The sequence below is a fragment of the Pagrus major genome, chromosome 11 (genome assembly GCF_040436345.1).
Source record: "Pagrus major chromosome 11, Pma_NU_1.0".
Taxonomy (NCBI): domain Eukaryota; kingdom Metazoa; phylum Chordata; class Actinopteri; order Spariformes; family Sparidae; genus Pagrus; species Pagrus major.
Genome location: NC_133225.1, coordinates 1,701,196 through 1,729,127, shown reverse-complemented (window position 1 = coordinate 1,729,127; position 27,932 = coordinate 1,701,196). Strand labels below are relative to the sequence as shown.

At 43.7% G+C, this 27,932-nt stretch overlaps 1 protein-coding gene across 1 annotated transcript; it reads left to right on the top strand.

The window, feature by feature from the left end:
- On the top strand, positions 1 to 27,659 carry LOC141005212 (tetraspanin-1). The gene is made up of 7 exons (XM_073477013.1): positions 1 to 57; positions 3,728 to 3,934; positions 19,050 to 19,124; positions 25,519 to 25,617; positions 26,411 to 26,554; positions 27,002 to 27,085; positions 27,600 to 27,659. The coding sequence occupies exons 1-7, from the start codon at positions 1 to 3 to the stop codon at positions 27,657 to 27,659; spliced, it is 726 nt and encodes a 241-aa protein (XP_073333114.1).
- Positions 27,660 to 27,932: the final 273 nt, after the last annotated feature.

The window sequence follows — 27,932 nt, the reverse complement described above, 5'->3', positions numbered from 1 at the left end:
ATGGGCTGCTTCACATTCGTCAAATTGATGATGGTCTTGTTCAACTTGCTTATCTTTGTGAGTATGTTTCCTCTTTGATTGGATGCTGGTGTGTGAGGAGGAGGCTGATGAGGAGGACGAGGAGGACGAGGAGGAGGAGGGGGATGTTTTATTGATCGTGTGAAGTCGTTACAGGAAAAGTACAAACAACAGCTTCGACACAACGCATAGGAAATCATTTCATGCCGTCCTTCGATCGCAAACAGAGACGTTACATAAACATTTCAGATCAGTGAGCCGGAAGTCCTAAATGATGCTCCTCTCTCTCTCCTCCACTTTCTCCCCACCGTGGCAATTTTCATCTCATTAACTTCAAAGGCTCTAATTTTGCCTCCTACATCTTCGGCTTAATGTTGATAACTAATGTGGTTTGTGAAATGGAGAGAAACTTTGGCATGGGTAAGCTGAATTCTCCTGCCGAGTCGGGCCCACCTGGGCTCCCGCTGTCACAGACGAAGCTCCCAGCACAAGTCATCATTTTCTCCACATTTCCCATTTCTGCCCGAGTGCCACCGCTTGATAAATCTGATGCGGCAGCTCTAAAAGTCACAGCGGCACACTGATTATGATGTCCCTCCGTTTTTGAAATGTTAGCCAGCAGAGCAGAATGATAAAATGATTCTCTGCAGCTCATAAAGACGACGCTGTTAATGCGAACGCTGGCTGCATTTCAAGTTTGGTGTCCCAACTTTGTCATCTCCTCTTCATCAGAGCAGTCGTCAAGTCATTGTTCGAGGAAAAATCCTAATATATGAAAATCAATGTTCCTCTGTGAGTCTATTCATAGATTACACAACTGGATTCTTGTGCATCAATAATGTTTTGGTTTCTGTGCCGACACATCAGAACTAAACAGAGTCGTTCACGTCGACGGCAGCTGATTTTCCTTTAACCCAGTCGTGTTGGCAGGAGCGGACGCTTCACCTCTAACCACAGTTAACCACAAGACCAGAGTATTTACACATGTCACTGTTTCACTTTGTCTCAACTCAGCTCAAGGATGCAAAGAGAGACATGTAAGCTTGTATGACATATAAGACAAACAGAAAGACAGAGTCTGTGGTGCGTTTTCTAGAGCTTCATGAACAATGTGCAGCGCTGACACACACCCACACTGTGTGTCCGGCTTTGTTTGCTGACCCACTATTCTGTCCACAGAATAATACGTGTTGGCTTCAGTCTCGTCTTATAAAAAATTTAATTGTTCTCTTCTGGTCCAAAGTTTGGTCCTGACTAAACCCTCAGATGTGCTGATATTATATGAGGGGGAATCACAAGTCAGGGGCCGTCGACCTAAGGTGATTTGAGATTTACAGATCACAGGCTAGCAAGTTACAAATGTGATTCTTGGAGCACGATGTTGGAAATTATTTAAGTTCAAGTATAAATCTGAGGACAGGTTTATGAATGACCAAGTCGAGTCGAGATCAACATTAACACAAATCGTACAGTGACTTGTTTCTAAATCCCATTAATAAATCATTTTTGTAGAGTTTGTAAGTAAACAGCCTGTTATTTTAGTTTCTAGTGCATCTGTCCTGTTGTGAGGCTTTGGTCTGCTGTTTCCTTGGACCCGATCTAAATGCATTGGACACTGGAAGTGTCTGGATGTGTGCAGATCCACGGGCCCGGTGTCGAGACTTAATCAGATTGTCCGCTCACGGTAATATGACCCATGAAGATGGGTTTTATTGTCAACTGACATCTTTCTCATTCCAGCCCTTTCAAAGAGAACCAATTCCATTTCAATTGGTGCGGGACGGACCCGTTCTCCTTTCTGCTCCCTCTGTATCTTTCTATCTCACCTCCCCCTCTCTGGAGGCCGTGGCCTCCTATTCTGCAGCCTGTTTTTCATCCCCTCTCCTCCGACTCTAATAGGTTATATTTCCCATCTCCACAGACGGGACGCTGCTTCTTCTTTCCCCCCGTACTCTCTGTAAAACCTGATTTACTTTAAGTCCTTTTGCTGTGTGGATGTTCAACCTACATCCACCTGCATATGGCACACTGTTAAATGGATTAACCATCTTAAAAGAAAGACAGCGTGCCAGCTATAATTATACCTGGTGAGGGATGATGGTGGCACACATGGAGTTAGAGGGGGAATATGGTTGTCGTATCACATTTAGCTAACGGTGCGATGATGACACCGAACAGGTTCAGGAGACGGGCAAAGTGAAAGGTGGAGAGAGGCAGGAAGAACGAAGGAGGGTAAAAAATAGATGGGACGAGGTAGAGAAAGGTAGAGACAAAGAAAAGAGGGGGGAGATGATTCCCACGTGGGAGACGTCAGAGTCTGACAGGAGATGTGGAGTGTCGGAGCCTGATGGGGAGCAGAGGGGCCCCCTGACTGCCGCGAGTCTGATGGAGCCTGACAGACAATATCAGGTTTCAAACATGGTTTCTGCAGAGGAGGCGGAAAGAAGAAATCACTCAGTATGAGTGCAGGGTGAAATACAGAGGGGACGGAGGAGGATAAAAGGGTGGAAAAGAAGAGAGAGGGAAGGTCGGAGGTGGAGGGATGAGGAGGGAGAGGAAGGCAGAGAGAGAAGAGAGATAATAACAGAGGGATCAGGTGATTTCCAGAACGTAATGTGAAACATGTGACACACTTCTAATTTTGTTTGCTCTGAGCAGGTTTTACAGGTTTGAATCAGTAGATTTCTATAAAGGCACCTGAAGAAATGAGTGTCTGCTGGCCTTATTTTTAGACACGTCTTTATTTATGGCATAATTCCTCATTTTCAATGTTTTATCACATCGTAAGACTCCTTTTCCTGTGTCCCCATCTTGACCTGTGTTCTTGATAAATTTAGCATAATGTTCACCACATTGCGATCAATACAACTGTGACCTCGACTCGACACAGATTTTGAATTTGAAACTGTCTAAATGCACAATCTTTTTCCTAAAGTTTAATTGAACGTAGCTTAAAGTCTCGTAGTCGACAAAACATTTCTGGAGCTTCACAGTAAAACAGAGTTGCAGGTAGCTGGGAACTGGCTACATGTGTTGTGTCTTGTCCTTGTTGTCACTTATTCCTCACTTGAACTTGCAGAGTTTCGTTGCAGAGCTGGAGAAAGAAAGATTCCTCTGTCTTTAGAGGACAGTGAACGTCTTCCCTCTCAACTGTTCATGCTATTATCCCACAACCTGCTTCTGTACAGCCCAAGGCTGGTGTTATCCACTGGCACAAGATGATCACTAAATGGATTTCTGCACATTACACCTGCCTAAGATGAGCAGGGAGGTGAAGGTAGTCGTGGGGAAGGGCAGTCGTTTCATTCAGAAAGGTAAAACGAGGCCGTGTTGTTTCTTGGCCTCGATACGTAATGGGAAGCCCGAGGCAGCACCTCTCTCCGTCTCACAAAAGGTATCGTGCTCTCTGAATGGAGGCAGCGATATTGAGGTGTCATAGTGTCACAAAGAAGTAATAGTAAGAGAGGGTTAGTGATGTAAGATGGCCTCTCATTTCCAGAACCTATTACCACCTGAAGAGCTGTTGACCCCACCTGAGTGACTGCCAGTCAAACAAATGATTGACGTTTTACCCGCCATTGTTAAGTGTGGATTACATCCTCTGGAGAGCTGACTGGCTGATGTTCCACTTTCATATATGACGGGGATTTGTGTGCCGTCGACATGCATAGAAAGTATGTTGATTCTGTTTTATTGGATCCTCCTGCAGCTGGGAGGCCTGACCCTGCTGGCCATGGGGATCTGGGTGAGCGTTGACGGGGGCTCCTTCCTCAAGCTGCTGGGGCCGTTCTCCAGCCAAGCCATGCAGTTCGTCAACGTGGGCTTTTTCTGCATCGCCGTCGGGGCCGTGCTGGTGCTGCTGGGGCTCCTCGGCTGCTGCGGGGCCCACAAGGAGAGCAAGTGTCTGCTGCTCACGGTAGGTGTAAGACACCTGGGTTTACAATGTGTCAACATTAATGCAGACGGATGTTGATGGTGTAGTCGTAGTTTACTTCACCAATGTGTCCACGACAGCAGGGAAGCTATCTGCCTGTTCACAAACCTGGTTTAGTTAGAAAACAAAAACCGCAGAACACACGGAAATCGCAAGACGGTGTCTGTGTGAATGGAAACACTGGCGTGACGGACAGGAGTGTGTTGGTCTGATGGTGTTCACAGTCCGACAACTAAACAGATCCTTCACTCATCAAAGAAAAGAGACCGCGAAATATATCCACTGGTTTTATACTTTCAAATGTCTCAAGCTGCACCACCATCCGCTCCACCTTCCATCATCAACGTTGGTTCATAAACATGCAGTGTGAACGTGATGACATGTTTTGTAGAAATGTCTATATGGTACCTATGATGAGCGAATATGGACTAATCAGAAGCATTTCATCCTGCCAACTGGGCTGCAAACCCACTGAGAATTAATACCAGCACTGCAGCTCTACGGAGGGTTTGAGCCTTTTTTAGCTCCTTTATTTGTTTTGTTTCTGCACATTTCCTGTCCGGTACAGTCTCAGTGAGACTCAGTGAGACTCAGTGATAAACCCGCCAGAAACTACCTGCCCGTCACCAACAGTCAACATCAGCTGGTGAAGAAAGTGGAACATATAGCAGCTAAAGAGCCAGATATTTCTCTCAGGAGGTGGTGGAGACCAAACAAGAGCTACAAGGAGAGCAAATATTGGATTTACAATCAATCATGCATGACTCCTCCGGGATGGTGATGATGTCGCTCTGTGTCTGCTGGATGTTTAAGTGGACGATTGGGCTCCGTCTATCTTAACGCAGCTGAATACTCAAGATGATAAAACTAAACAGGAAAACCAAGCGTGCAGTAACACCACGAGTGAGACGTTTCGGTCACCTGCTCATGTATAGTGTCTAAAAAGAGTTCAACCACTGAATGTCGAACACAAATGATCATGTTTGGCCTCACGAGGCTCTTTAACGTCCAGTTGCTCCACATTCAGGATCTCACCCGTCATCAACACCAGCTAATATCCACATCTGCACCTCCTGCCTCATTCACATCAGCAGCACTACCAACCCACCGAACGCGACAGTGTACATTATTATGCTCATTAACGACAGGGCTAACTACCTCTTAGTCCACTGCAGTGAGTCTAATGAGGAGCACAGGAGGCACATTTCCCCCTGTAGAGCGTCCATCATGTCCACATCTCCCATCGAGTTGAATGATGACGGTGCAGCCGATCCTGCGACTGACGGCGCAGGACGGGCTCATGTGCGAAACAGCTGTAATGGACTGAATAAACAGAACGGATGAGCTGATAGAACGGATCATTCTGGCTCTGTGTCTCCTTATTGTCCCTCTGTGTAATCAGCCAAGCTTTATCGACAGTCTGTGATTGTTACCAACAGTAATGTGTGTTGAACAGGAGCCTGGATGTGTCGGTGATTACATGTATGTTTATTGAGTCTGATGTCTGAGTGCGCTATTTGTTTAAACTGGTTTAAAAGGTTTGATGCAGGATTTAATTTAAATGAGGACGACTGTTTCTTTGGCACACAAAAAATAAATCAGCAGAAAGGCAAACTCGTCTCCTTGTCATGATCTGAGCTGTGGTTCACTTATTAGGGCCCGAGCAGGGAACCTGCGAGGTCCCTATTGTAATTGCAATGATTATTATTAGGGCCCGAGCAGGGAACCTGCGAGGTCCCTATTGTTTTTCTCGTGATTCTTATTAGGGCCCGAGCAGTGAAACTGCAAGGACCCTATTGTAATTGTAATGATTATTATTTTTTGTTTTTCTTTGTCCAAAATGATCGCATTTTTCACTGCCTGAACATACCCCAAAACTCACCAAACTTGGAATATAGATCAGACCTGGCGAAAAATTTGATAATCTGTTGTCGTTTTGAATTTTCACCACTAGGTGGCGCTACTATCAAGGAAAGTGTGTTTTGGCTAATAACGTCCACATACTTTGTTGCACATTCAAAAACCTTATATCCACGCGTTCAGTGAATCCTGCTGAATCTCCTGATATAGGCCACGCCCATTTCCGCCTACCGTTTTTTTCCGCTAGCTCGCGAAATGTCGCAAACCTACTTTTTCGAACTCCTCCCGGGCAATTTCACCGATTTTCACCAAACTTTGCACACAGCATCTGTGGATGCTCTTGACAAAAAGTTATCAAAGGAATTTTAATACGCCAAAGAATACTCAAGTTATTAAATAACAACTTCCTGTGGATTCGGGTCACAACAGGAAGTGTTGCATATCTCCACATTGGTTTGTCCAAATGACGTCACACTCAGGATACTACTTCCTCATGAGCCCCTAAGGCTGTGTGCAAAATCTTGGCCCATGACCACTAGGTGGCGCTATTTAAAATGAAGTATTTTATATCTCCACATCGGTTGGTGGGATTAACACAAAACTTGGTACACATATTGCCACTGCCCTCCTGAGGATAGCTGACAAAGGGGTTACCGATCTGACACTAGGTGGCGCTCTGGTGGCAGTTTCTTTTTAGATTTGGCACTGTGCCCACACCATAACACTTATGGATATGAAACTGATTGGGGTGGTATAGACTGGCATCTGTAACTCACACACCAAAAATCACCAGCAGGTGGCGCTATTATCAAGAAAAAACGTTTTTTGCTAATTACTCCCACATAATATGGTGCACATCGTTAAACATTATATCTATATGTTCCCTGAATACAGCCGAACCGTGTGATGTAGGCCACGCCCATGTTCGCACTGAATTTCCATTCGCAAATTCGCCAAATGTTGCAAACCTACTTTTTCGAACTCCTCCCAGGCAATTTCTCCGATTTGCACCAAACTTTTCACGCAGCATCTGTGGACCCTCCTGACAAAAAGTTATTAAAAGAAATGTGCTAGTCCACAGAATGCCCAAAATATAAAACAACAATTTCCTGCGCATTGTGGTCAAACAGACATTCTTGTGTATCTTGATGAAATACAGTCCGATTAACACAAAACTTTTCCCAGTTGTGTTCCATGGCCACATGACGATTTCTGACAAATTTGGTGCAAATCGGCCAATAGGGGGCGCTGTTATTGCTAAATGACGAAAGAACAGCTTGACAGCCTTCACTTTTGATTCCTCAACGGAAGTTGTTGCATGAACAAACCCCGACAGCAGGATGCCTCGACAGCAGCACGTAATGACAGCAGCATGTCCCGACAGCAGCATGTAACGACAGCAGCATGTCCCGACAGCAGCACGCCCCGACGCGCGTGGACTGCGAGGGCCCGTTCATCGCTGCTTGCAGCTTTAATTATTAGGGCCCGAGCAGTGAAACTGCGAGGACCCTATTGTTTTTCTAATGGTTATTATTTTTTGTTATTTTTTTTCTTCTGACGAAATGATCGCATTTTTCACTGCCTGAACATACCCCAAAACTCATCAAACTTGGAATATAGATCAGACCTGGTGAAAAATTTTATAATCTGTTGTCATTCTGAATTTTCACCACTAGGTGGCGCTACAATCAAGGCAAGTGTGTTTTGGCTAATAACGTCCACATACTTTGTCGCACATTCAAAAACCTTACATCCACGCGTTCAGTGAACTGTGCTGAATCTCCTGATATAGGCCACGCCCATTTCCGCCTACCGTTTTTTTTCGCTAGCTCGCGAAATGTCGAAAACCTACTTTTTCGAACTCCTCCCAGGCAATTTCACCGATTTGCACCAAACCTTGCACACAGCATCTGTGGACCCTTCTGACAAAAAGTTATTAAAAGAATATTGATATGCCAAAGAATACTCAAGTTATCAAATAACAACTTCCTGTGGATTTGGGTCACAACAGGAAGTGTTGCACATCTCCACATTGGTGTGTCCGAATGACGTAAAACTCAAGATACTACTTCCCCATGAGCCCCTAAGGCTCTGTGCAAAATCTTGGTCGATGACCACTAGGTGGCGCTATTTAAATTGAAGTATTTTATATCTCAACATCGGTTGGTCGGATGAAGACAAAACTTGGTACACTCATTGCCACTGCCCTCCTGAGGACAGCTGACAAAGGGGTCACCGATCTGACACTAGGTGGCGCTCTGGTGGCAGTTTCATTTTATATTTGGCACTGTGCCCACACCATAACACTTATGGATATGAAATTCATAGGGGTGGTACAGACTGGCCCCTGTAACTCACACACCAAAAACGACCAGCAGGTGGCGCTATTATCAAGAAAAAACGTTTTTTGCTAATTACTCCCACATAATACGGTGCACATTGTTAAACATTATCTCTATATGTTCCCTGAATACAGCCGAACAGTGTGATGTAGACCACGCCCACGTTCGCACTGAATTTCCATTTGCAAATTCGCCAAATGTCGCAAACCTACTTTTTCGAACTCCTCCCAGGCAATTTTTCCAATTTGCACCAAACTTTGCACGCAGCATCTCTGGACCCTCCTGACAAAAAGTTATTAAAAGAAATGTGCTAGTCCACAGAACGGCCAAAATATAAAACAACAATTTCCTGCGCATTGTGGTCAAACAGACATTCTTGTGTATCTTGATGAAATACAGTCCGATCAACACAAAACTTTTGGCAATTGTGTTCCATGGCATGATGAGCATTTCTACAAAATTTCGTGCAAATCGACCAATAGGTGGCGCTTTTATTGCTACATGACGAAATGACAGCTTCACTGCCTTCAGTTTTGATTCCTCTATGGAAGTTGTTGCATGAACAAGCCCCGACAGCAGCATGTCACGACAGCAGCATGCCCCGACAGCAGCATGTCCCGACAGCAGCACGCCCCGACCCGCGTGGACTGCGAGGGCCCGTTCATCGCTGCTTGCAGCTTTAATTATTATTATTATTTTTAGGCCAAAATGATCGCATTTTTCACTGCCTGAACATACCCCAAAACTCATCAAACTTGGAATATAGATCAGACCTGGCGAAAAATTTTATAATCTCTTGTCGTTGTGAATTTTCAGCACTAGGTGGCGCTATAATCAAGGAAAGTCTGTTTTGGCTAATAACTCCCACATACTTTATCGCACATTCAAAAACCTTATATCCACGCGTTCAGTGAATCTTGCTGAATCTCCTGATATAGGCCACGCCCATTTCCGCCTACCGTTTTTTTTCGCTAGCTCGCGAAATGTCGAAAACCTACTTTTTCGAACTCCTCCCAGGCAATTTCACCGATTTGCACCAAACTTTGCACACAGCATCTGTGGACCCTCCTGACAAAAAGTTATTAAAAGAATTTTGCTATTCCAAACAATACTCAAGTTATTAAATAACAACTTCCTGTGGATTCGGGTCACAACAGGAAGTGTTGCATATCTCCACATTGGTGTGTCCAAATGACGTGAAACTCAGGATACTACTTCCCCATGAGCCCCTCAGGCTCTGTACAAAATCTTCGCCCATGACCACTAGGTGGCGCTCTTTAAATTGAAGTATTTTATATCTCCACATCAGTTGGTCAGATTGACGCCAAACTTGGTATACTCATTGCCACTGCCCTCCTGAGGACAGCTGACAAAGGGGTTACAGATCTGACACTAGGTGGCGCTCTGGTGGCAGTTTCTTTTTATATTTGGCACTGTGCCCACACCATAACACTTATGGATATGAAACTGATTGGGGTGGTATAGACTGGCATCTGTAACTCACACACCAAAAATCACCAGCAGGTGGCGCTATTATCAAGAAAAAATGTTTTTTGCTAATTACTCCCACATAATATGGTGCACATCGTTAAACATTATATCTATATGTTCCCTGAATACAGCCGAACCGTGTGATGTAGGCCACGCCCACGTTCGCACTGAACTTCCATTCGCAAATTCGCCAAATGTCGCAAACCTACTTTTTCGAACTCCTCCCAGGCAATTTTTCCAATTTGCACCAAACTTTGCACACAGCATCTGTGGAGTCTCCTGACAAAAAGTTATTAAAAGAAATGTGATAGTGTAAAGTACGGCCAAAATATAAAACAACAATTTCCTGCACGTTGTGGTAAACCACACAGTCTTGCATATCTTGATGAAATACAGTCCGATTAACACAAAACTTTTTTGATTTGTCTTCCATGCCCACATGAGGGTTCGTGCCAAATTCGGTGCATATCCACCAATAGGTGGCGCTTTTATTGCTAAATGACGAAATGACAGCTTGACTGCCTTCACTTTCATTTCCTCAATGGAAGTTGTTGCATGTAGAAGCCCCGACAGCAGCATGTCACGACAGCAGCATGCCCCGACAGCAGCGCGCCCCGACAGCAGCACGCCCGACAGCAGCACGCCCCGACGCGCGTGGACTGCGAGGGCCCGTTCATCGCTGCTTGCAGCTTTAATTATTAGGGCCCGAGCAGGGAACCTGCGAGGTCCCTATTGTTTTTCGAATGATTCTTATTAGGGCCCGAGCAGGAAACCTGCGAGGTCCCTATTGTTTCTGTAGTGATTATTATTTTTTTTTTTTTTCTTTGTCCCAAATGATCGCATTTTTCACTGCCTGAACATACCCCAAAACTCACCAAACTTGGAATATATGTCACACCTGGCGAAAAATTTTATAATCTGTTGTCGTTGTGAATTTTCACCACTAGGTGGCGCTACAATCAAGGAAAGTGCTTTTTGGCTAATAACTCCCACATACTTTGTCCCACATTCAAAAACCTTATATCCACACGTTCAGTGAATTGTGCTGAATCTCCTGATATAGGCCACGCCCATTTCCGCCTAACGTTTTTTTTCGCTAGCTCGCAAAATGTCGCAAACCTACTTTTTCGAACTCCTCCCAGGCAATTTCACCAATTTGCACCAAACTTTGCACACAGCATCTGTGTACCCTCCTGACAAAAAGTTATTAAAAGAACTTTGATATTCCAAAAAATACTCAAGTTATTAAATAACAACTTCCTGTGGATTCGGGTCAAAACAGGAAGTGTTGCATATCTCCACATTGGTGTGTCCAAATGACGTGAAACTCAGGATACTACTTCCCCATGAGCCCCTCAGGCTCTGTGCAAAATCTTCGCCCATGACCACTAGGTGGCGCTATTTAAATTGAAGTATTTTATATCTCGACATCGGTTGGTCGGATTAACACAAAACTTGGTACACTGATTGCCAATAGCCTCCTGAGGACAGCTGACAAAGGGGTTACCGATCTGACACTAGGTGGCGCTCTGGTGGCAGTTTCTTTTTATATTTGGCACTGTGCCCACACCATAACACTTATGGATATGAAATTCATAGGGGTGATATAGACTGGCCCCTGTAACTCACACACCAAAAATGACCAGCAGGTGGCGCTATTATCAAGAAAAAACGTTTTTTGCTAATTACTCCCACATAATATGGTGCACATTGTTAAACATTATATCTATATGTTCCCTGAATACAGCCGAACCGTGTGATGTAGGCCACGCCCACGTTCGCACTGAATTTCCATTTGCAAATTCGCCAAATGTCACAAACCTACTTTTTCGAACTCCTCCCAGGCAATTTTTCAAATTTGCACCAAACTTTGCACGCAGCATCTGTGGACCCTCCTGACAAAAAGTTATTAAAAGAAATGTGCTAGTCCACAGAACGGCCAAAATATAAAACAACAATTTCCTGCGCATTGTGGTCAAACAGACATTCTTGTGTATCTTGATGAAATACAGTCCGATGAACACAAAAGTTTTGGCAATTGTGTTCCATGGCACGATGAGCATTTCTACAAAATTTCGTGCAAATCGACCAATAGGTGGCGCTTTTATTGTTAAATGATGAAATGACAGCTTCACTGCCTTCACTTTCATTTCCTCAATGGAAGTTGTTGCAAGTAGAAACCCCGACAGCAGCATGTCACAACAGCAGCATGTAACGACAGCAGCATGGAACGACGGCAGCATGCCGCGACAGCAGCACGCCCCGACCCGCGTGGACTGCGAGGGCCCGTTCATCGCTGCTTGCAGCTTTAATTATTTTTAGTTTTCCTTCGTCCCAAATGATCGCATTTTTCACTGCCTGAACATGTATGAAAACGCGATTTTTTTTGGCAAAGTCATTGGGCTTGGCGAAAAATTTGATAATCTGTTGTCGTTGTGAATTTTCACCACTAGGTGGCGCTACAGTCAAGGAAAGTGCGTTTTGGCTAATAACTCGCACATACTTTGTCGCACATTCAAAAACCTTACATCCACGCGTTCAGTGAATTGTGCTGAATGTCCTGATATAGGCCACGCCCATTTCCGCCTACCGTTTTTTTTCGCTAGCTCGCGAAATGTTACAAACCTACTTTTTCGAACTCCTCCCAGGCAATTTCACCGATTTGCACCAAACTTTGCACACAGCATCTGTGGACCCTCCTGACAAAAAGTTATTAAAAGAATTTTGCTGTTCCAAACTGTACTCAAGTTATTAAATAACTACTTCCTGCAGATTTGGGTCAAAACAGGAAGTGTTGCACAGCTCCACATTGGTATGTCCAAATGACATGAAACTCAGGACACTACTTCCACATCAACCCCAAAGGCTCTGTGCGAAATTTTGGCCCATGACCACTAGGTGGCGCTATTTAAATTGAAGTATTTTATATCTCAACATCGCTTGGTCGGATGAACACAAAACTTGGTACACTCATTGCCAATGCCCTCCTGAGCATAGCTGACAAAGGGGTTATTGATCTGACACTAGGTGGCGCTCTGGTGGCAGTTTCATTTTATAATTGGCACTGTGCCCACACTATAACACTTATGGATATGAAATTCATAGGGGCGGTATAGACTGGCCCCTGTAACTCACACACCAAAAATGACCAGCAGGTGGCGCTATTATCAAGAAAAAAAGTTTTTTGCTAATTACTCCCACATAATATGGTGCACATTGTTAAACATTATATCTACGTGTTCCCTGAATACAGCCGAACAGTGTGATGTAGGCCACGCCCACGTTCGCACTGAATTTCCATTTGCAAATTCGCCAAATGTCGCAAACCTACTTTTTCGAACTCCTCCCAGGCAATTTTTCCAATTTGCACCAAACTTTGCACGCAGCATCTCTGGACCCTCCTGACAAAAAGTTATTAAAAGAAATGTGTTAGTCCACAGAACGCCCAAAATATAAAACAACAATTTCCTGCGCATTGTGGTCAAACAGACATTCTTGTGTATCTTGATGAAATACAGTCCGATGAACACAAAACTTTTGGCAATTGTGTTCCATGGCACGATGAGCATTTCTCCAAAATTTTGTGCAAATCGACCAATAGGTGGCGCTTTTATTGCTAAATGACGAAATGACAGCTTCACTGCCTTCACTTTCATTTCCTCAATGGAAGTTGTTGCAAGTACAAGCCCCGACAGCAGCATGTAACAACGGCAGCATGTAACGACGGCAGCATGCCGCGACGGCAGCACGCCCCGACCCGCGTGGACTGCGAGGGCCCGTTCATCGCTGCTTGCAGCTTTAATTATTATTATTTTTCTTTTTCCCAAATGATCGCATTTTTCACTGCCTGAACATACCCCAAAACTCACCAAACTTGGAATATAGATCAGACCTGGCGAAAAATTTTATAATCTGTTGTCGTTGTGAATTTCCACCACTAGGTGGCGCTATAATCAAGGAAAGTGTGTTTTGGCTAATAACTCCCACATACTTTGTTGCACATTCAAAAACCTTACATCCACATGTTCAGTGAATTGTGCTGAATCTCCTGACATAGGCCCCGCCCATTTCCGCCTAGCGTTTTTTTTTGCTAGCTCACAAAATGTCGCAAACCTACTTTTTCGAACTCCTCCCGGGCAATTTCACCGATTTGCACCAAACTTTGCACACAGCATCTGTGGACCCTTCTGACAAAAAGTTATTAAAAGAATATTGATATGCCATAGATCACTCAAGTTATTAAATAACAACTTCCTGTAAAATCGGGTCACAACAGGAAGTGTTGCATATCTCCACATTGGTGTGTCCAAATGACGTGAAACTCAGGATACTACTTCCCCATGAGCCCCTAAGGCTCTGTGCAAAATCTTGGCCCATGACCACTAGGTGGCGCTATTTAAATTGAAGTATTTTATATCTCGACATTGGTTGGTCGGATTAACACAAAACTTGGTACACTGATTGCCAATGGTCTCCTGAGGAGAACTGACAAAGGTGTTACCGATCTGACACTAGGTGGCGCTCTGGTGGCAGTTTAATTTTATAATTGGCACTGTGCCCACACCATAACACTTATGGATATGAAACTGATTGGGGTGGTATAGACTGGCATCTGTAACTCACACACCAAAAATCACCAGCAGGTGGCGCTATTATCAAGAAAAAACATTTTTTGCTAATTACTCCCACATAATATGGTGCACATTGTTAAACATTATATCTATATATTCCCTGAATTCAGCCGAACCGTGTGATGTAGGCCACACCCACGTTCGCACTGAATTTCCATTCGCAAATTCGCCAAATGTCGCAAACCTGCTTTTTCGAACTCCTCCCAGGCAATTTTTCCAATTTGCACCAAACTTTGCACACAGCATCTGTGGACTCTCCTGACAAAAAGTTATTAAAAGAATTGTGATAGTATAAAGAACAACCAAAATATAAAACAACAATTTCCTGCACGTTGTGGTAAACCACACAGTCTTGCATATCTTGATGAAATACAGTCCGATTAACACAAAACTTTTTTGATTTGTCTTCCATGCCCACATGAGGGTTTGTGCCAAATTCGGTGCATATCCACCAATAGGTGGCGCTTTTATTGCTAAATGACGAAATGACAGCTTGACTGCCTTCACTTTCATTTCCTCAATGGAAGTTGTTGCAAGTAGAAGCCCCGACAGCAGCATGTCACGACAGCAGCATGCCCCGACAGCAGCGCGCCCCGACAGCAGCACACCCCGACGCGCGTGGACTGCGAGGGCCCGTTCATCGCTGCTTGCAGCTTTAATTAGGGCCCGAGCAGTGAAACTGCGAGGACCCTATTGTAATTGTAGTGATTATTATTTTTTTTTGTTATATTTTTTCTTTGTCCCAAATGATCGCATTTTTCACTGCCTGAACATGTATGAAAACGCGATTTTTTTTGCCAAAGTCATTAGGCTTGGCGAAAAATTTGATAATCTGATGTCGTTGTGAACTTCCACCACTAGGTGGCGCTATTATTAAGGAAAGTGCGTTTTGGCTAATAACTCCCACATACTTTGTCGCACGTTCAAAAACCTTATATCCACGCTTTCAGTGAATTGTGCTGAATCTCCTGATATAGGCCACGCCCATATCCGCCTACCGTTTTTTTTCGCTAGCTCGCGAAATGTGGAAAACCTACTTTTTCGAACTCCTCCCAGGCAATTTCACCAATTTGCACGAAACTTTGCACACAGCATCTGTGGACCCTTCTGACAAAAAGTTATTAAAAGAATTTTGATACGCCAAAGAATACTCAAGTTATTAAATAACAACTTCCTGTGGATTTGGGTCACAACAGGAAGTGCTGCATATCTCCATATTGATGTGTCCAAATGACGTCAAACTCAGGATACTACTTCCCCATGAGCCCCTAAGGCTCTGTGCAAAATCTTGGCCCATGACCACTAGGTGGCGCTATTTAAATTGAAGTATTTTATATCTCGACATTGGTTGGTCGGATTAACACAAAACTTGGTACACTCATTGCCAATGGCCTCCTGAGGACAACTGACGAAGGGGTTACCGATCTGACACTAGGTGGCGCTCTGGTGGCAGTTTCATTTTATAATTGGCACTGTGCCCACACCATAACACCTATGGATATGAAACTGATTGGGGTGGTATAGACTGGCATCTGTAACTCACACACCAAAAATCACCAGCAGGTGGCGCTATTATCAAGAAAAAACATTTTTTGCTAATTACTACCACATAATATGGTGCACATTGTTAAACATTATATCTATATGTTCCCTGTATACAGACGAACCGTGTGATGTAGGCCACGCCCACGTTCACACTGAATTTCCATTTGCAAATTCGCCAAATGTCGCAAACCTACTTTTTCGAACTCCTCCCAGGCACTTTCTCCAATTTGCACCAAACTTTGCACGCAGTATCTCTGGAACCTCCTGACAAAAAGTTATTAAAATAAATGTGCTAGTCCACAGAACGGCCAAAATATAAAACAACAATTTCCTGCGCATTGTGGTCAAACAGACATTCTTGTGTATCTTGATGAAATACAGTCCGATGTACACAAAACTTTTGGCAATTGTGTTCCATGGCACGATGAGCATTTCTACAAAATTTCGTGCAAATCGACCAATAGGTGGCGCTTTTATTGCTAAATGACGAAATGACAGCTTCACTGCCTTCAGTTTTGATTCCTCTATGGAAGTTGTTGCATGAACAAGCCTCGACAGCAGCATGCCCCGACGGCAGCATGTAACGACAGCAGCATGCCCCGACGGCAGCACGTCCCGACAGCAGCACGCCCCGACGCGCGTGGACTGCGAGGGCCCGTTCATCGCTGCTTGCAGCTTTAATTTTTAGTTTTTTTTCTTTGTCCAAAATGATCGCATTTTTCACTGCCTGAATGTGAATGAAAAGTCAATTTTATTTGGCAAACACATTAGGCTTGGCGAAAAATTTTATAATCTGTTGTCGTTGTGATTTTTCACCACTTGGTGGCGCTACAATCAAGGAAAGTGCGTTTTGGCTAATAACTCCCACATACTTTGTCGCACATTCAAAAACCTTATATCCACGCGTTCAGTGAATCGGGCTGAATCTCTTGATATAGGCCACGCCCATTTCCGCCTACGGTTTTTTATGCTAGCTCACAAAATGTCGCAAACCTACTTTTTCGAACTCCTCCCAGGCAATTTCACCGATTTGCACGAAACTTTGCACAAAGCATCAGGGGACCCTCATGACAAAAAGTTATTAAAAGAATTTTGGAATTCCAAACAATACTCAAGTTATTAAATAACAACTTCCTATAAAATCGGGTCAAAACAGGAAGTGTTGCATATCTTCACATTGCTTTGTCGAAATGACATGAAACTGAGGATACCACTTTCCCATGAGCCCATAAGGCTCTGTGCGAAATTGTGGTGGACGACCACTAGGTGGCGCTCTTTAAATTGAAGTATTTTATATCTCGACATTGGTGGGTCGGATTAACACAAAACTTGGTACAATTCTTGCCACTGCCCTTCTGAGGACAGCTGACGAAGGTGTTATTGATCTGACACTAGGTGGCGCTCTGGTGGCAGTTTCTTTTTAGATTTGGCACTGTGCCCACACCATAACACTTATGGATATGAAATTGACAGGGGTGGTATAGACCGACCCCTGTAACTCACACACCAAAAATGACCAGCAGGTGGCGCTATCATCAACACAAACCGTTTTTGCCTAATAACTCCCACATACTTTGTCACACATTCAAAAACCTTATATCCACGCGTTCAGTGAATCTTGCTGAATCTCCTGATATAGGCCACGCCCATTTGCGGATAGCGTTTTTTTTCGCTAGCTCGCGAAATGTCGCAAACCTACTTTTTCGAACTCCTCCCAGGCAATTTCACCGATTTTCACCAAACTTTGCACACAGCATCAGTGGACCCTTCTGGCAAAAAGTTATTAAAAGAATTTTGATACCCCAAAGAATACTCAAGTTATTAAATAACAACTTCCTGTGGATTCGGGTCAAAACAGGAAGTGTTGCATATCTCCACATTGGTGTGTCCAAATGACATGAAACTCAGGACACTACTTCCCCATGAGCCCCTAAGGCTCTGTGCAAAATCTTGGCCCATGACCACTAGGTGGCGCTATTTAAATTGAAGTATTTTATATCTCGACATCGGTTGGTCGGATTAACACGAAACTTGGTACACTGATTGCCAATGGCCTCCTGGAAAGCTGACGAAGGTGTTACCGATCTGACACTAGGTGGCGCTCTGGTGGCAGTTTCATTTTATAATTGGCACTGTGCCCACACCATAACACTTATGGATATGAAACTGATTGGGGTGGTATAGACCGGCCCCTGTAACTCACACACCAAATATCACCAGCAGGTGGCGCTATTATCAACACAAAACCACTTTTTGGCTATCAATTAAGACATGCGCGCACAATAACGGGGCAATGGGTCCGGGTAAGGAGCACGCCCCGACAGCAGCACGGCCCGACCCGCGTGGCCTGCGAGGGCCCGTTCATCGCTGCTTGCAGCTTTAATTTCCTGTTTTATTTTGAAGTTCTCTCCTCATGTGTCTGTCTGGTTTTTCATTTCTTCACTTTGTCCTTTTCCTGCCTTTTTGTTTAACCCTGACGCAGTGAGTGTGTTTATGACGCTATTAAACGCTTATATAGTCTGCTGCTACTAACGGGGCCTTATTACCTGTCAACTAACGAAAATAAAAATACTCAAAGACGCTTCACAAATAAACCAACCAAATGAAAACACATAAAGAGACGCATCAAAAGAGGAGGTTAAGAGTTGCAGGTGGTTTTAAAGAGGTGTGTTTAGTTGTGTTTATTATATTTGTATGAGACAAATCTTATACGTTGTAATCTAATGTAAGAAAACAGTCATTAGTTGCAGCCCGACGCAGTTATTTCCAACAGTGATGGATGTGGAGATACTGATGAGTTACTGAGGGTCACGTATTTCTGCAAACAGTCAGCAGAAAAAGGTTTCACTTATCTTCCAGCCGGGCCCTTTAAACTCAAGACTGTGACCCCCGGGGTGCCGGGCAGCGCTGCCATGGGTCTTACAAGAGCTTTACTGTAAAGTGTGACTTTATCTTTTTATTCAGTCATTTTGCTGATTATTGTCTCCACTAACTGATGAATGTTTTCATCCATACAATGTCAGAAAATAGTGAAAAAAATGCCAATTATGATCCTACATGACCCGAAATGATGTAATATAACTGCTTAACAGTCCGAAAAAACCCAAAGATGTTCAAGTAATTAACTTTTTTTTCTAGTTTTATAAAACAGTTTGACAATAGAAAAGATTTTTCTTGTTCTAAGATGATTGAATACACTAAACGTCGTCCCTTCTTTCCTCCCTGCAGTTCTTCTCCGTCATCCTCATCATCTTCATTGCTGAAGTGGCAGCTGGAGTCGTGGCTCTGGCCTACTCTTCATTCGTAAGTTCCTCACATCACTTCACTTCTTCCTCTTTTTATTTTCCTCCCCTCCTCTTCATCTACTCCTCTTCACTCCCATCCCTTTGTCTCATAATGCTTCTCGTCCCTCCCTGTCTTCTTCCGTCACCCTCTCACCTCCTCGTCCCACTCTCTGGATTTTATCTCCATGTAAATTCTCCATTATAGCCGCGGCCATCATTGAATTACTGGCTTTATGCCCGCCTCACTACATTCGGCTACTTAATGACTCCAGGATCGCCCGGGGCCGTGTGTGCTGTCTCTAACTTTGAGCAATTTATTATTCTGGAATATTGAAGCTAAAGCATTTTATATGCAAAACAGCCTATTTACATATGTGCCCCCCTCACACACACACACACACACACACACACACACACACACACACACACACACACATGCTCCATTTCCATTTAGTGCCACATATAATAATTACAAGGATTTCAAATGAGGTATGTAAAAGGAGGTTAGTGAAGACTGGGATCCTCATAAAAAACAGAGAGAGTGGAGGTTTTTTTTATCCAATCAGAGGATGTATCAGAGTCTCCGGGAGCGAGAGAGGTGATCTAAGATCCATCTGCAAGGAGGAGCTGCTGAACGGAGGAGAGTGGACTCTGCACTGCCAGGGAATTTCACCTTTTCTGTGCCGGTATCGTTTGTTAAACCGGTACGAGCAGCAGCAGCACACTGCAAAAAGATCTGAAGCCCCAATTTTTAAAGCAACTGTTTAAAGATGCAGAAACTCCCTCATAGAAATGTTTGAAGTTGATTTGTATTGTGGACGGGTTAGAGGTCCAAAGACACTTTGGGACGGTGGCCGACCCGACCTACAACCCCAGAGCTCCGGTATTTGACGATATGAAAATGAGACTCAAAAATAAACGTCCTTACAAAATGGACCTTTAAAATATATTCACGGGATTAAGATTTTTCACGTTGTTGTGACCACCATCACCATGAAGCCTCAGCAGCTGATCGCTTACACAAACAACAATTTTGTTTTACACGTTTTCTGAAATGTTATGTCTAGATATGCAGATGACACCTTATCTTCAATTCCAGACCAGAAATCTAAACATAGGATAATTTCAAAAATGACTGTCAGCAGACACAAAATATCAATTTCGAAAAAACTTTAAGAACATAGATATGAATGAAACCAGAATGTGATGCGTATGTAAGTTCAACTGAGGTGGAGAATTCTGGCATCAATTAAAGTCCAATTAAAAAACTAATTTCTACACAAACTATTGTGAAATGAGTGATGATAATCGACATCACTATGAAACTTCCCCCGCTGATTACTTAGATTAAGACAATCATCTTTTGTATTACAAGTTTTTCAGAAATGTTTTATTTAAATAAGCAGATTAGTCTGGCTAAGTAAATATGTGCTAATCTGACGTTAAATAAATGTTTATTTTGGGGTTTTCTCTCTACATGTCTGACAGGAGAGACATGTCATGAAGGCAAAATCGCCCCAAATCTCATAATTGATTGCATGAAAATAATTTATTTACTTATTTCCATGTAGTGTTTCCCGTTAAAGGATGAATTCATCCAAAACATGTAAATCCAGCCATCAGCTCCTCCCTCCACGCTGATAAAAAGTCAGGTGAAGTTTCATAGTCCACAAAACTTTTTCTGGAGCTTCACAGTAAAACTGGGGACGACGAAAATAAAAATAAAGTGGCTCCACACAGCTCGTCCGCTGTAATCAATAAGTCTACGGAGCCCCCCGAGATCCCAAATTTATATGAAAGGACGTTTTTACACCCTGGACGCTCGGTGGAGCTCGTAAAAAGTGTTACTAACTTCTTTTCATACCAATTTGGGATCTCCAGACTTGGATTACGCCGGACGAGCTGCATGGAAACATTTTATTTCTTTTTCTGTTGTTGTTTTTATGTTTTACAAGACGTCCCCAGCTGCCGCAGTTGTTTAGAAGAATGCTGCAATGCGACTACGAGGCCTCACCTGACTTTCCATCAGCTCATGGGGCAGATAATGACTGAACTTTATCCATCCATTCATAAATGTATCCATCCGATATGCAAATGAGGCTGTCTAATTAAATATGTGCTAATTGGCATTGATGTCCAGAACAGAAATCTGACCCAGATGCATATTTTGGACATTTTCTTTCCACTAGTCTGAAAAAAGACGAGTTATAGAAGCAGAAAAGCGCAAAATCAATCAATCAAATGTTTTCTGGTCCTGTGCGTGCCGGTGTGGCTGCTCTCACACAAAGAAGCTCAGTGAGTGTGTATGCGTGTGTGCACGTGTCCTGGGAGGCTGAGTGGGGCTCGCTGCATGCTGCTGCTGCTGCTGCATGCTGCTCAGGCAGTTTTGTTGAGATAAATCTGCCTCATCTCTTGCCTGTCATTTACAAAAAGCTGAGCTAACCAGGGCGAGCGATGTAAACGGCATCTGGAGAGAGGTGAATCAAGAGAGAGAGAGAGAGAGAGCGAGAGAGAGAGAGAGTTGTGAGCTATTGTCTAAAGCTCAATGAAATGCAAGACATAACTCATAGATTTGTCTTCCTTAAGGAGATCACAGATATGGTTTAGAGTCAATTTAACGCTCTGTTTGTTAGCTTTAGCATCATCTGTTCATTACACACACAAAGGACATCGCTGCTTCCATCACGGATATGAGCGCGTGAGAGCAGCTGTCCATCTCCTGCTTTTGATAACACACAGTAAACACAATGGCATCAGAATAATGAATATGGGCAATATACATCTAATATGCATATATATAGCTGCCTGTGTCAATAAGTAAGAGACAGAGGCGTAGACAATGAAAGGAGACGATAAATAAAGCGTTGATCTATTCTGTTCTACTTATCTGCGGCATAAATCTGCCTTTTGGCCACCGGCCCCGCAGCTCATCTAACCAAAGAGCCAATAACCTTCAGGTGGTCGGAATAACTGAGATTTAATAAGCAATTCCAGCAGGCATTATGAGAGGCCGTCAGTGGTCATGGTTGTTCTTCCTCCTCCGAGTGATTCGGAAGTGACCGGGTAGAGATTTATTAGCGGGGCTCATGTGGACTTCACAGTGGGTGGATGAAAATGGATGTGATGAATCACAGCGACCTCCGTCCACACTGAAGGAATGTACTGTCACATGTAATCCAATACAGATTTGCTGTTCGCTTTAATATCTCATATTTAAGATAAAAGATTAGCCTGAGTTTGTAATGTGTGTTACGTTGACCTCGGCTAAAGATGAACTCCAATTACCTCTGCTTTAAATCTGCACCAATCAATACCAACAACTATGGAAGAAAAATGGCTGTGCATGTGAAAGGTGTCAGATATAGCTCCCCTCAGTGCTACAGAGCATTTTAGCATCTTTCAGCTCATTGTTTTGGTTTTACAACTCGCCAAACGTAGCACAACAAACGTGTAAGACACTGCAGATGGATACATGATTTGTTGTTGTAATGTTTATGTATTGAAAAGATGCAGCTTTTATTTTGTAGACTGCTGTGGTCTGATTATTGGAAGGACTTCCTGAATAAAAGGGGAATTTAAATGAAGTGATATAGATCATCGAGGATGATCGTTTTGTTTTCGGATCGTTGAATCGTGAGGCCGGTGAAGATTCACACCTCTAATGTACAGCAGCCAGTAGCTCCTCAGAGATAACTGATGCGTTCGGCCACAGGAGGTTGAAGATCTCATGATCTCATGCATCCGACTGCCTCGCACAGTAAAAGACACAACACTACATGTTGACCTCTTTGTTTCTGCTCAGAGGAGTCTTTGAGGTTTCTAGAAGATCATCAGGTATTTTTCTTTCTGTTTACATGTGCACCATCTGCAAAATGACAGGACAGCAATTTACTGACATTCACCCCCCCAAAGGAATCCTAATCTCATGAAACAGACCAGATGATGTGAACGTGATCGAGCTGCTTCACGTCACTTAGATGTTGATCATCAGGTAATTTTTAAAGAGCGCGAACCAGAGTTCTGTCAAAAGTAGATGAAGCAGAAAGTCAAACCGTCAAAATATATTCAAAATATTTCTCTTTTGCATCTTTATCTCAAATGTTATTTTAAATAAAGTTGCATCGACACAAACAGGTGGATGGAAACGCTCCTCATGTGTGACGCCACCGAGCATTTGCTTCTCTCTTAACAAAGCAACACTCAGCTGAGTGCAGTTTTCATTTATTGCTTCGCCTCTTCAGAACAATAACCAATTAGCAGCCGGCGAGTCGCTGCAGTAAACAGTATCGATTAATTATTTCAAAACCAACAATACGCTGTAAAGAGATCAATAACACGCGAGGCTGAAGATTTTTATCGTGTGTGGACGGTGTTCACTCCGCTGTATTGATAGATGTGTTATCGCTGCCTGCCTCACTGTGCTGCACGCTGCTACAGGCTTTGTCCTGCCTGTCCACCCTGTGTGTGTGTGTGTGTGTGTGTGTGTGTGTGTGTGTGTGTGTGTGTGTGTGTGTGTGTGTGTGTGTGTAGGGGCCCATATCAGTGTGTAGGCATGTGAGAGTGTGTCCGTGTGTGTGTGTTTAACGGGATGTGGTGAGGCACGGGCCGAGTGACAGTGATGAATTAGCCGGCTGGTAATAACCCTCTCTGATCTCAGCCGCTCTCACAGCTTCTTGGGGGGCACTTTTAATTGTGGCATGTATCCCAGCATCCCCTCGGGCATCTCGCACGCCTGCCCCCTCAGTGTGTACACACACACGTACACACACACACACACACACACACACACACACACACACACACACACACAGGAGGGGAAGAAACCACACTTTCAGACACACGAACCTGACAGACACACGGCTGCACGTGGACCACGTGCGTATACAGTGAACCACACACACACTCCCTCCTCATCAAACGGGTCTTTGTGTGACTGTACGCGATGGGATTATTAATCAAACAGGAAAAAACAGACTGAGGGAGGGAGGAGGAGGAGGAGGAGGAGGAGGAGGAGGAGGAGGAGGAGGAGGAGGAGGAGGAGGAGGAGAGGGAGGGCGTGAAGGAGGCTAACCTGTGTGTTAGTGAAGGAATCCTTTCACAACAAAAGACCGTCTGCCTTCTCTGCACTTTGGAGAAACACAAAAAGCCGACAAAATGTGTCCCGACCGAAGCCATCAGGAGCATCAATATATATGTAAATGCCCCCACCACCACCAGTTTACGACCACAAAAAGGCGAAGAAGAATGGAGAATAATGGCTCGGTCAATTTTTGATTTATTTTCATTTTTTCCAGGTGCCGGGCCACGGCTGTTTATTTCCCAAGTGCTTTGTGTGAGAGAAGATTTATTTAATTTCTGATGAATAGGTGACTCCGGGAGAATTAGCCTTCCTGCCTGTGAAATCAGCTGCAGTGTTTTATTTCCAGGAGCTTTTCACGGTGTGATGTGTGGTGTGATGGGAGAAGCTCCACCGTGCAGTGATGTGCTTTTATATCCACTCACAGGAGCATATCACGGGCCTCTCATCTACATACTGGACTCTAAAGGAGACTGATAAAGTAGTGGGGGGGTTGGATTTTTTAGGCATTATATTACCGTTAATGGAGCTCGGCCACGTATTTTAGGACAGTGAGGACATTTTAGACAGCAGAGGACAATGTTGGGAAAACAGGATATTGATGCCAAAGTGACATTTTTGGCCAATGAGGACTCTTTAAAAATATCCAGTGGTGTAGTGCTGACAAAGGTTAAAACTCTCTGTGGTCCCTCATCAGAAATATTCAGTCGTTTCATACTTAACTAGAACTCATAGAGCACATACCTCCGCCAGGAAACAATAGTCCCATTAATCTGCACCAGACTGCGTGCATACATAGATACCATCCACATGAATACACCTGATTCTCTTCATCACGATCCACGATGCATTTCTCCTTCAGACATTGACAAAAAACTGTTCCTTTATCTGGATCTGCACCAAAAGTTAATGGGGTCTATTCTGGGTCGAGGCCCATCCTCCTTCAAGTTTGGTGGAAATACAGAAGCTCCCTGTCGGAGGTAAAAAAATGTGATACCGCCGTCTCTGACAGCCTTCACACCTGGCTGTGACTCCACCAGCATCGCCTCGACCTCCTGACAGTAAAGTCAGCTCATAGGCAGAGAACGTGAACGTGATGTGACACGTGTTGTAAAAAAAAAAGTCAATATATGACACAGAAATTTGAACCTGTCTGTGGTTTGCAGAATCGTCACTGACACCATTTTATTCTGGCGACTGGTCTGTGGAGTGGATATTTCTGTCAGATTCAAACATTTTTGCAAAAGTGAGGAAACTTTTCTGGCATCTCTGAGTGAGAATGCGTGTGTGTGTGTGTGTGTGTGTGTGTGTGTGTGTGTGTGTGTTTCTTCCTCAGGCTGAGGGGATCCTCAGAGCGTGGGCCACTCCTGCTTTACAGAAGGATTACGGCAGTGATCCTGTGGTCACCAAGATCTGGAACACCACCATGACAGAGGTTCAGTATCTTTAACACGTTCATGTCCCTGAATCCAAAAAAAGTTGGGGTGCGGTTTCTTTTTCTGGACTCAAATCTTTATATTGACCTTCTTGCATCCTTCTTCTATTATTTCCTCTCCACTAAAATCAGCTCACTGAATCTTGAAACCTGCTACATCATCTATGACAGTCAAACTTTTTTTATTTCACGTTATTTACACTACTCATTCTCTTTCTACTGAGCGAGAAAGAAAGAACGAGGCGTCTACTCGTGAAGAGGCTCGTGACAGCTACTCGTCCGTCTGTTAGTCTGTTAGTTCACCTCAGCTTCAGTCAAGGTAACTCAGGAAGCTTCCTTCTGTTATTAAAAACATTTTAAAGTGGTTGAGTTTACATCGGCGAGGAAAAATAAAACAGTCAGGCCATGTCAGAGCTTCTGTGGTAGAAAATAATGTAAAAGTCTCCTCACACGACCGGTTTTGGTTTTATTTCCTGTTTTGACGTGAATCGGATTCAGTTTGTAGAAGCTCAAGGCCTCTAACAGCGGCGTTATAAAAGTCAAAGCAGTTCAACTCCACAGACGGTGTCAGGGTCACTTCACTGTCAACAGTTTTCAGTGGCTGAATACTTTCTGTGCACAAAACCTGTGAATGCAGTAAACGCTGGTGTCAACAATACAGAGCGACAACATGAACTCACACAGCAGAGTCCTCACTGAGAAGAATGCACAGTGGAGATGTGAATAACACCATGTTCATCCATTCAACGCTGTCCTCAAGTGTCTTCCTGCTGTGTTTTCCTCCCTCGTCCAGCTGAAGTGCTGTGGTTTCACCAACTACACGGACTTTGTGGGCTCTGAGTTTGAGAAGGAGAACGGAGGCGGTCTGCCGCCCAGCTGCTGCTGGACCAACAGCGCCCCCTGCAGCCCGGCTGAGGCAGAGCGCAGCGGCGTCAAGGTGAGATTGTTTCCAGGTTGCAAATGTGGCAAAATGTTTCACAGCTTCACAATTGATCCGCAACTGATAAGATGATGATCATGAAGATCCAGAGCCACAGCGGGCCGTATTTTTAAGATTTTTTTAAATTATTTTTTAAGTTGTTTATACGACTTGTAACCTGTTTCCCACCCTGAGCGTGATGTCAGAGGACGATGGCTGCCTTATGAATATGGTTTATTGATTGGTGTTTACAGCAGCCAGTAGAGCTTCATTTGCCATTGTTGGACCTGATATTGGCATATAAGTAAGAAAAAGACATTTAAACATCAAGTTTGACAGTATTTACAACATTCACTACTTTGCAACGTAGTCAACGTCTTATTTTTGGGCACTGGTGCTTCCATGTGTCGTCTGTCGTGCATCATGTTATATTTAGACACTTCACATTTAGACTTTCCTCCTCAGGGCTGTTTCGAACACATCCTGGAGAGCCTCAAAGAGCACGCCAACATCGTGGGAGGCATCGCAGCAGGAATCGGAGTCATAGAGGTAAAATACCATGAAACAGAGGAGCATCGTGTTTTTTTAGGGTTCGGTTCAGATTAAAGAGCTTAAATCCACTGATTCCAACTGGAAAGCCACTGTCGCTGTTATTAATATCTTTATTATCCAACATGCGTGTTGGAAAGAGGAGATCTGAAGCCCCTTGAAGGCAGCTTTCCCCAGCATGAGGCTAATTAGCTCAACACACCGTGTGAGCTGGACAGTTTTGTGGAAGCAGTTATGAGCGAAACATTAAAGAATGACGTTATTCAGACAGTCGTTGTCTGAAAGATGTAAAATGTGTATGATGAACAGCATCTGTACATCGTGTTAAAGGTCTGAGATAGAGCTACAACTCTGTAACTCCTTCAGGTTCAATATCTTCATTCTTAAGAGAAAAACTGCACGTGAGATTTTTATGATGATATGATCCTCTTCTGTTCTGTGTGGTCTGTTGTCTTCTGAAACATCCAGTTAACTCATCAGTCGTCCTGAACATCTGTATCATGTTGTTCTTCAGCTCGCTGCCATGGTCGTATCCATGTACCTGTACTGCCACCTGGACAACAGAGTCAGCTGAGACTCCTTCAGAGGAAACACGACAGGAACGACTCGGACTGATCACATGTACATCATTTGTTTTTTATAATCTGCGTGATCGATTTGATTTCTTCTTTCTGGTTCAATCTTTTCAGGGATGATGTCCAGCTTCACTATAAACTCAAGTGTGATGATTGTATTTTATGTATAGCGAAAGGTTTTATAAGCACCAGCAGAGTGTAAATGTTTCATATTTGCCAATAAAAAAGTGCTGACTGCATTTTCTTATTGTAAGAAGGGGTCACTCGTAGCT

Excerpts from the sequence above, each read along its gene's own strand:
- LOC141005212 (XM_073477013.1), top strand. The coding sequence starts at position 1 with ATGGGCTGCTTCACATTCGTCAAATTGATGATGGTCTTGTTCAACTTG. Across the intron at positions 26,555-27,001 it reads CAGAGCGCAGCGGCGTCAAG|GGCTGTTTCGAACACATCCT; the intron begins GTGAGATTGTTT and ends TTTCCTCCTCAG. Across the intron at positions 27,086-27,599 it reads CAGGAATCGGAGTCATAGAG|CTCGCTGCCATGGTCGTATC; the intron begins GTAAAATACCAT and ends GTTGTTCTTCAG.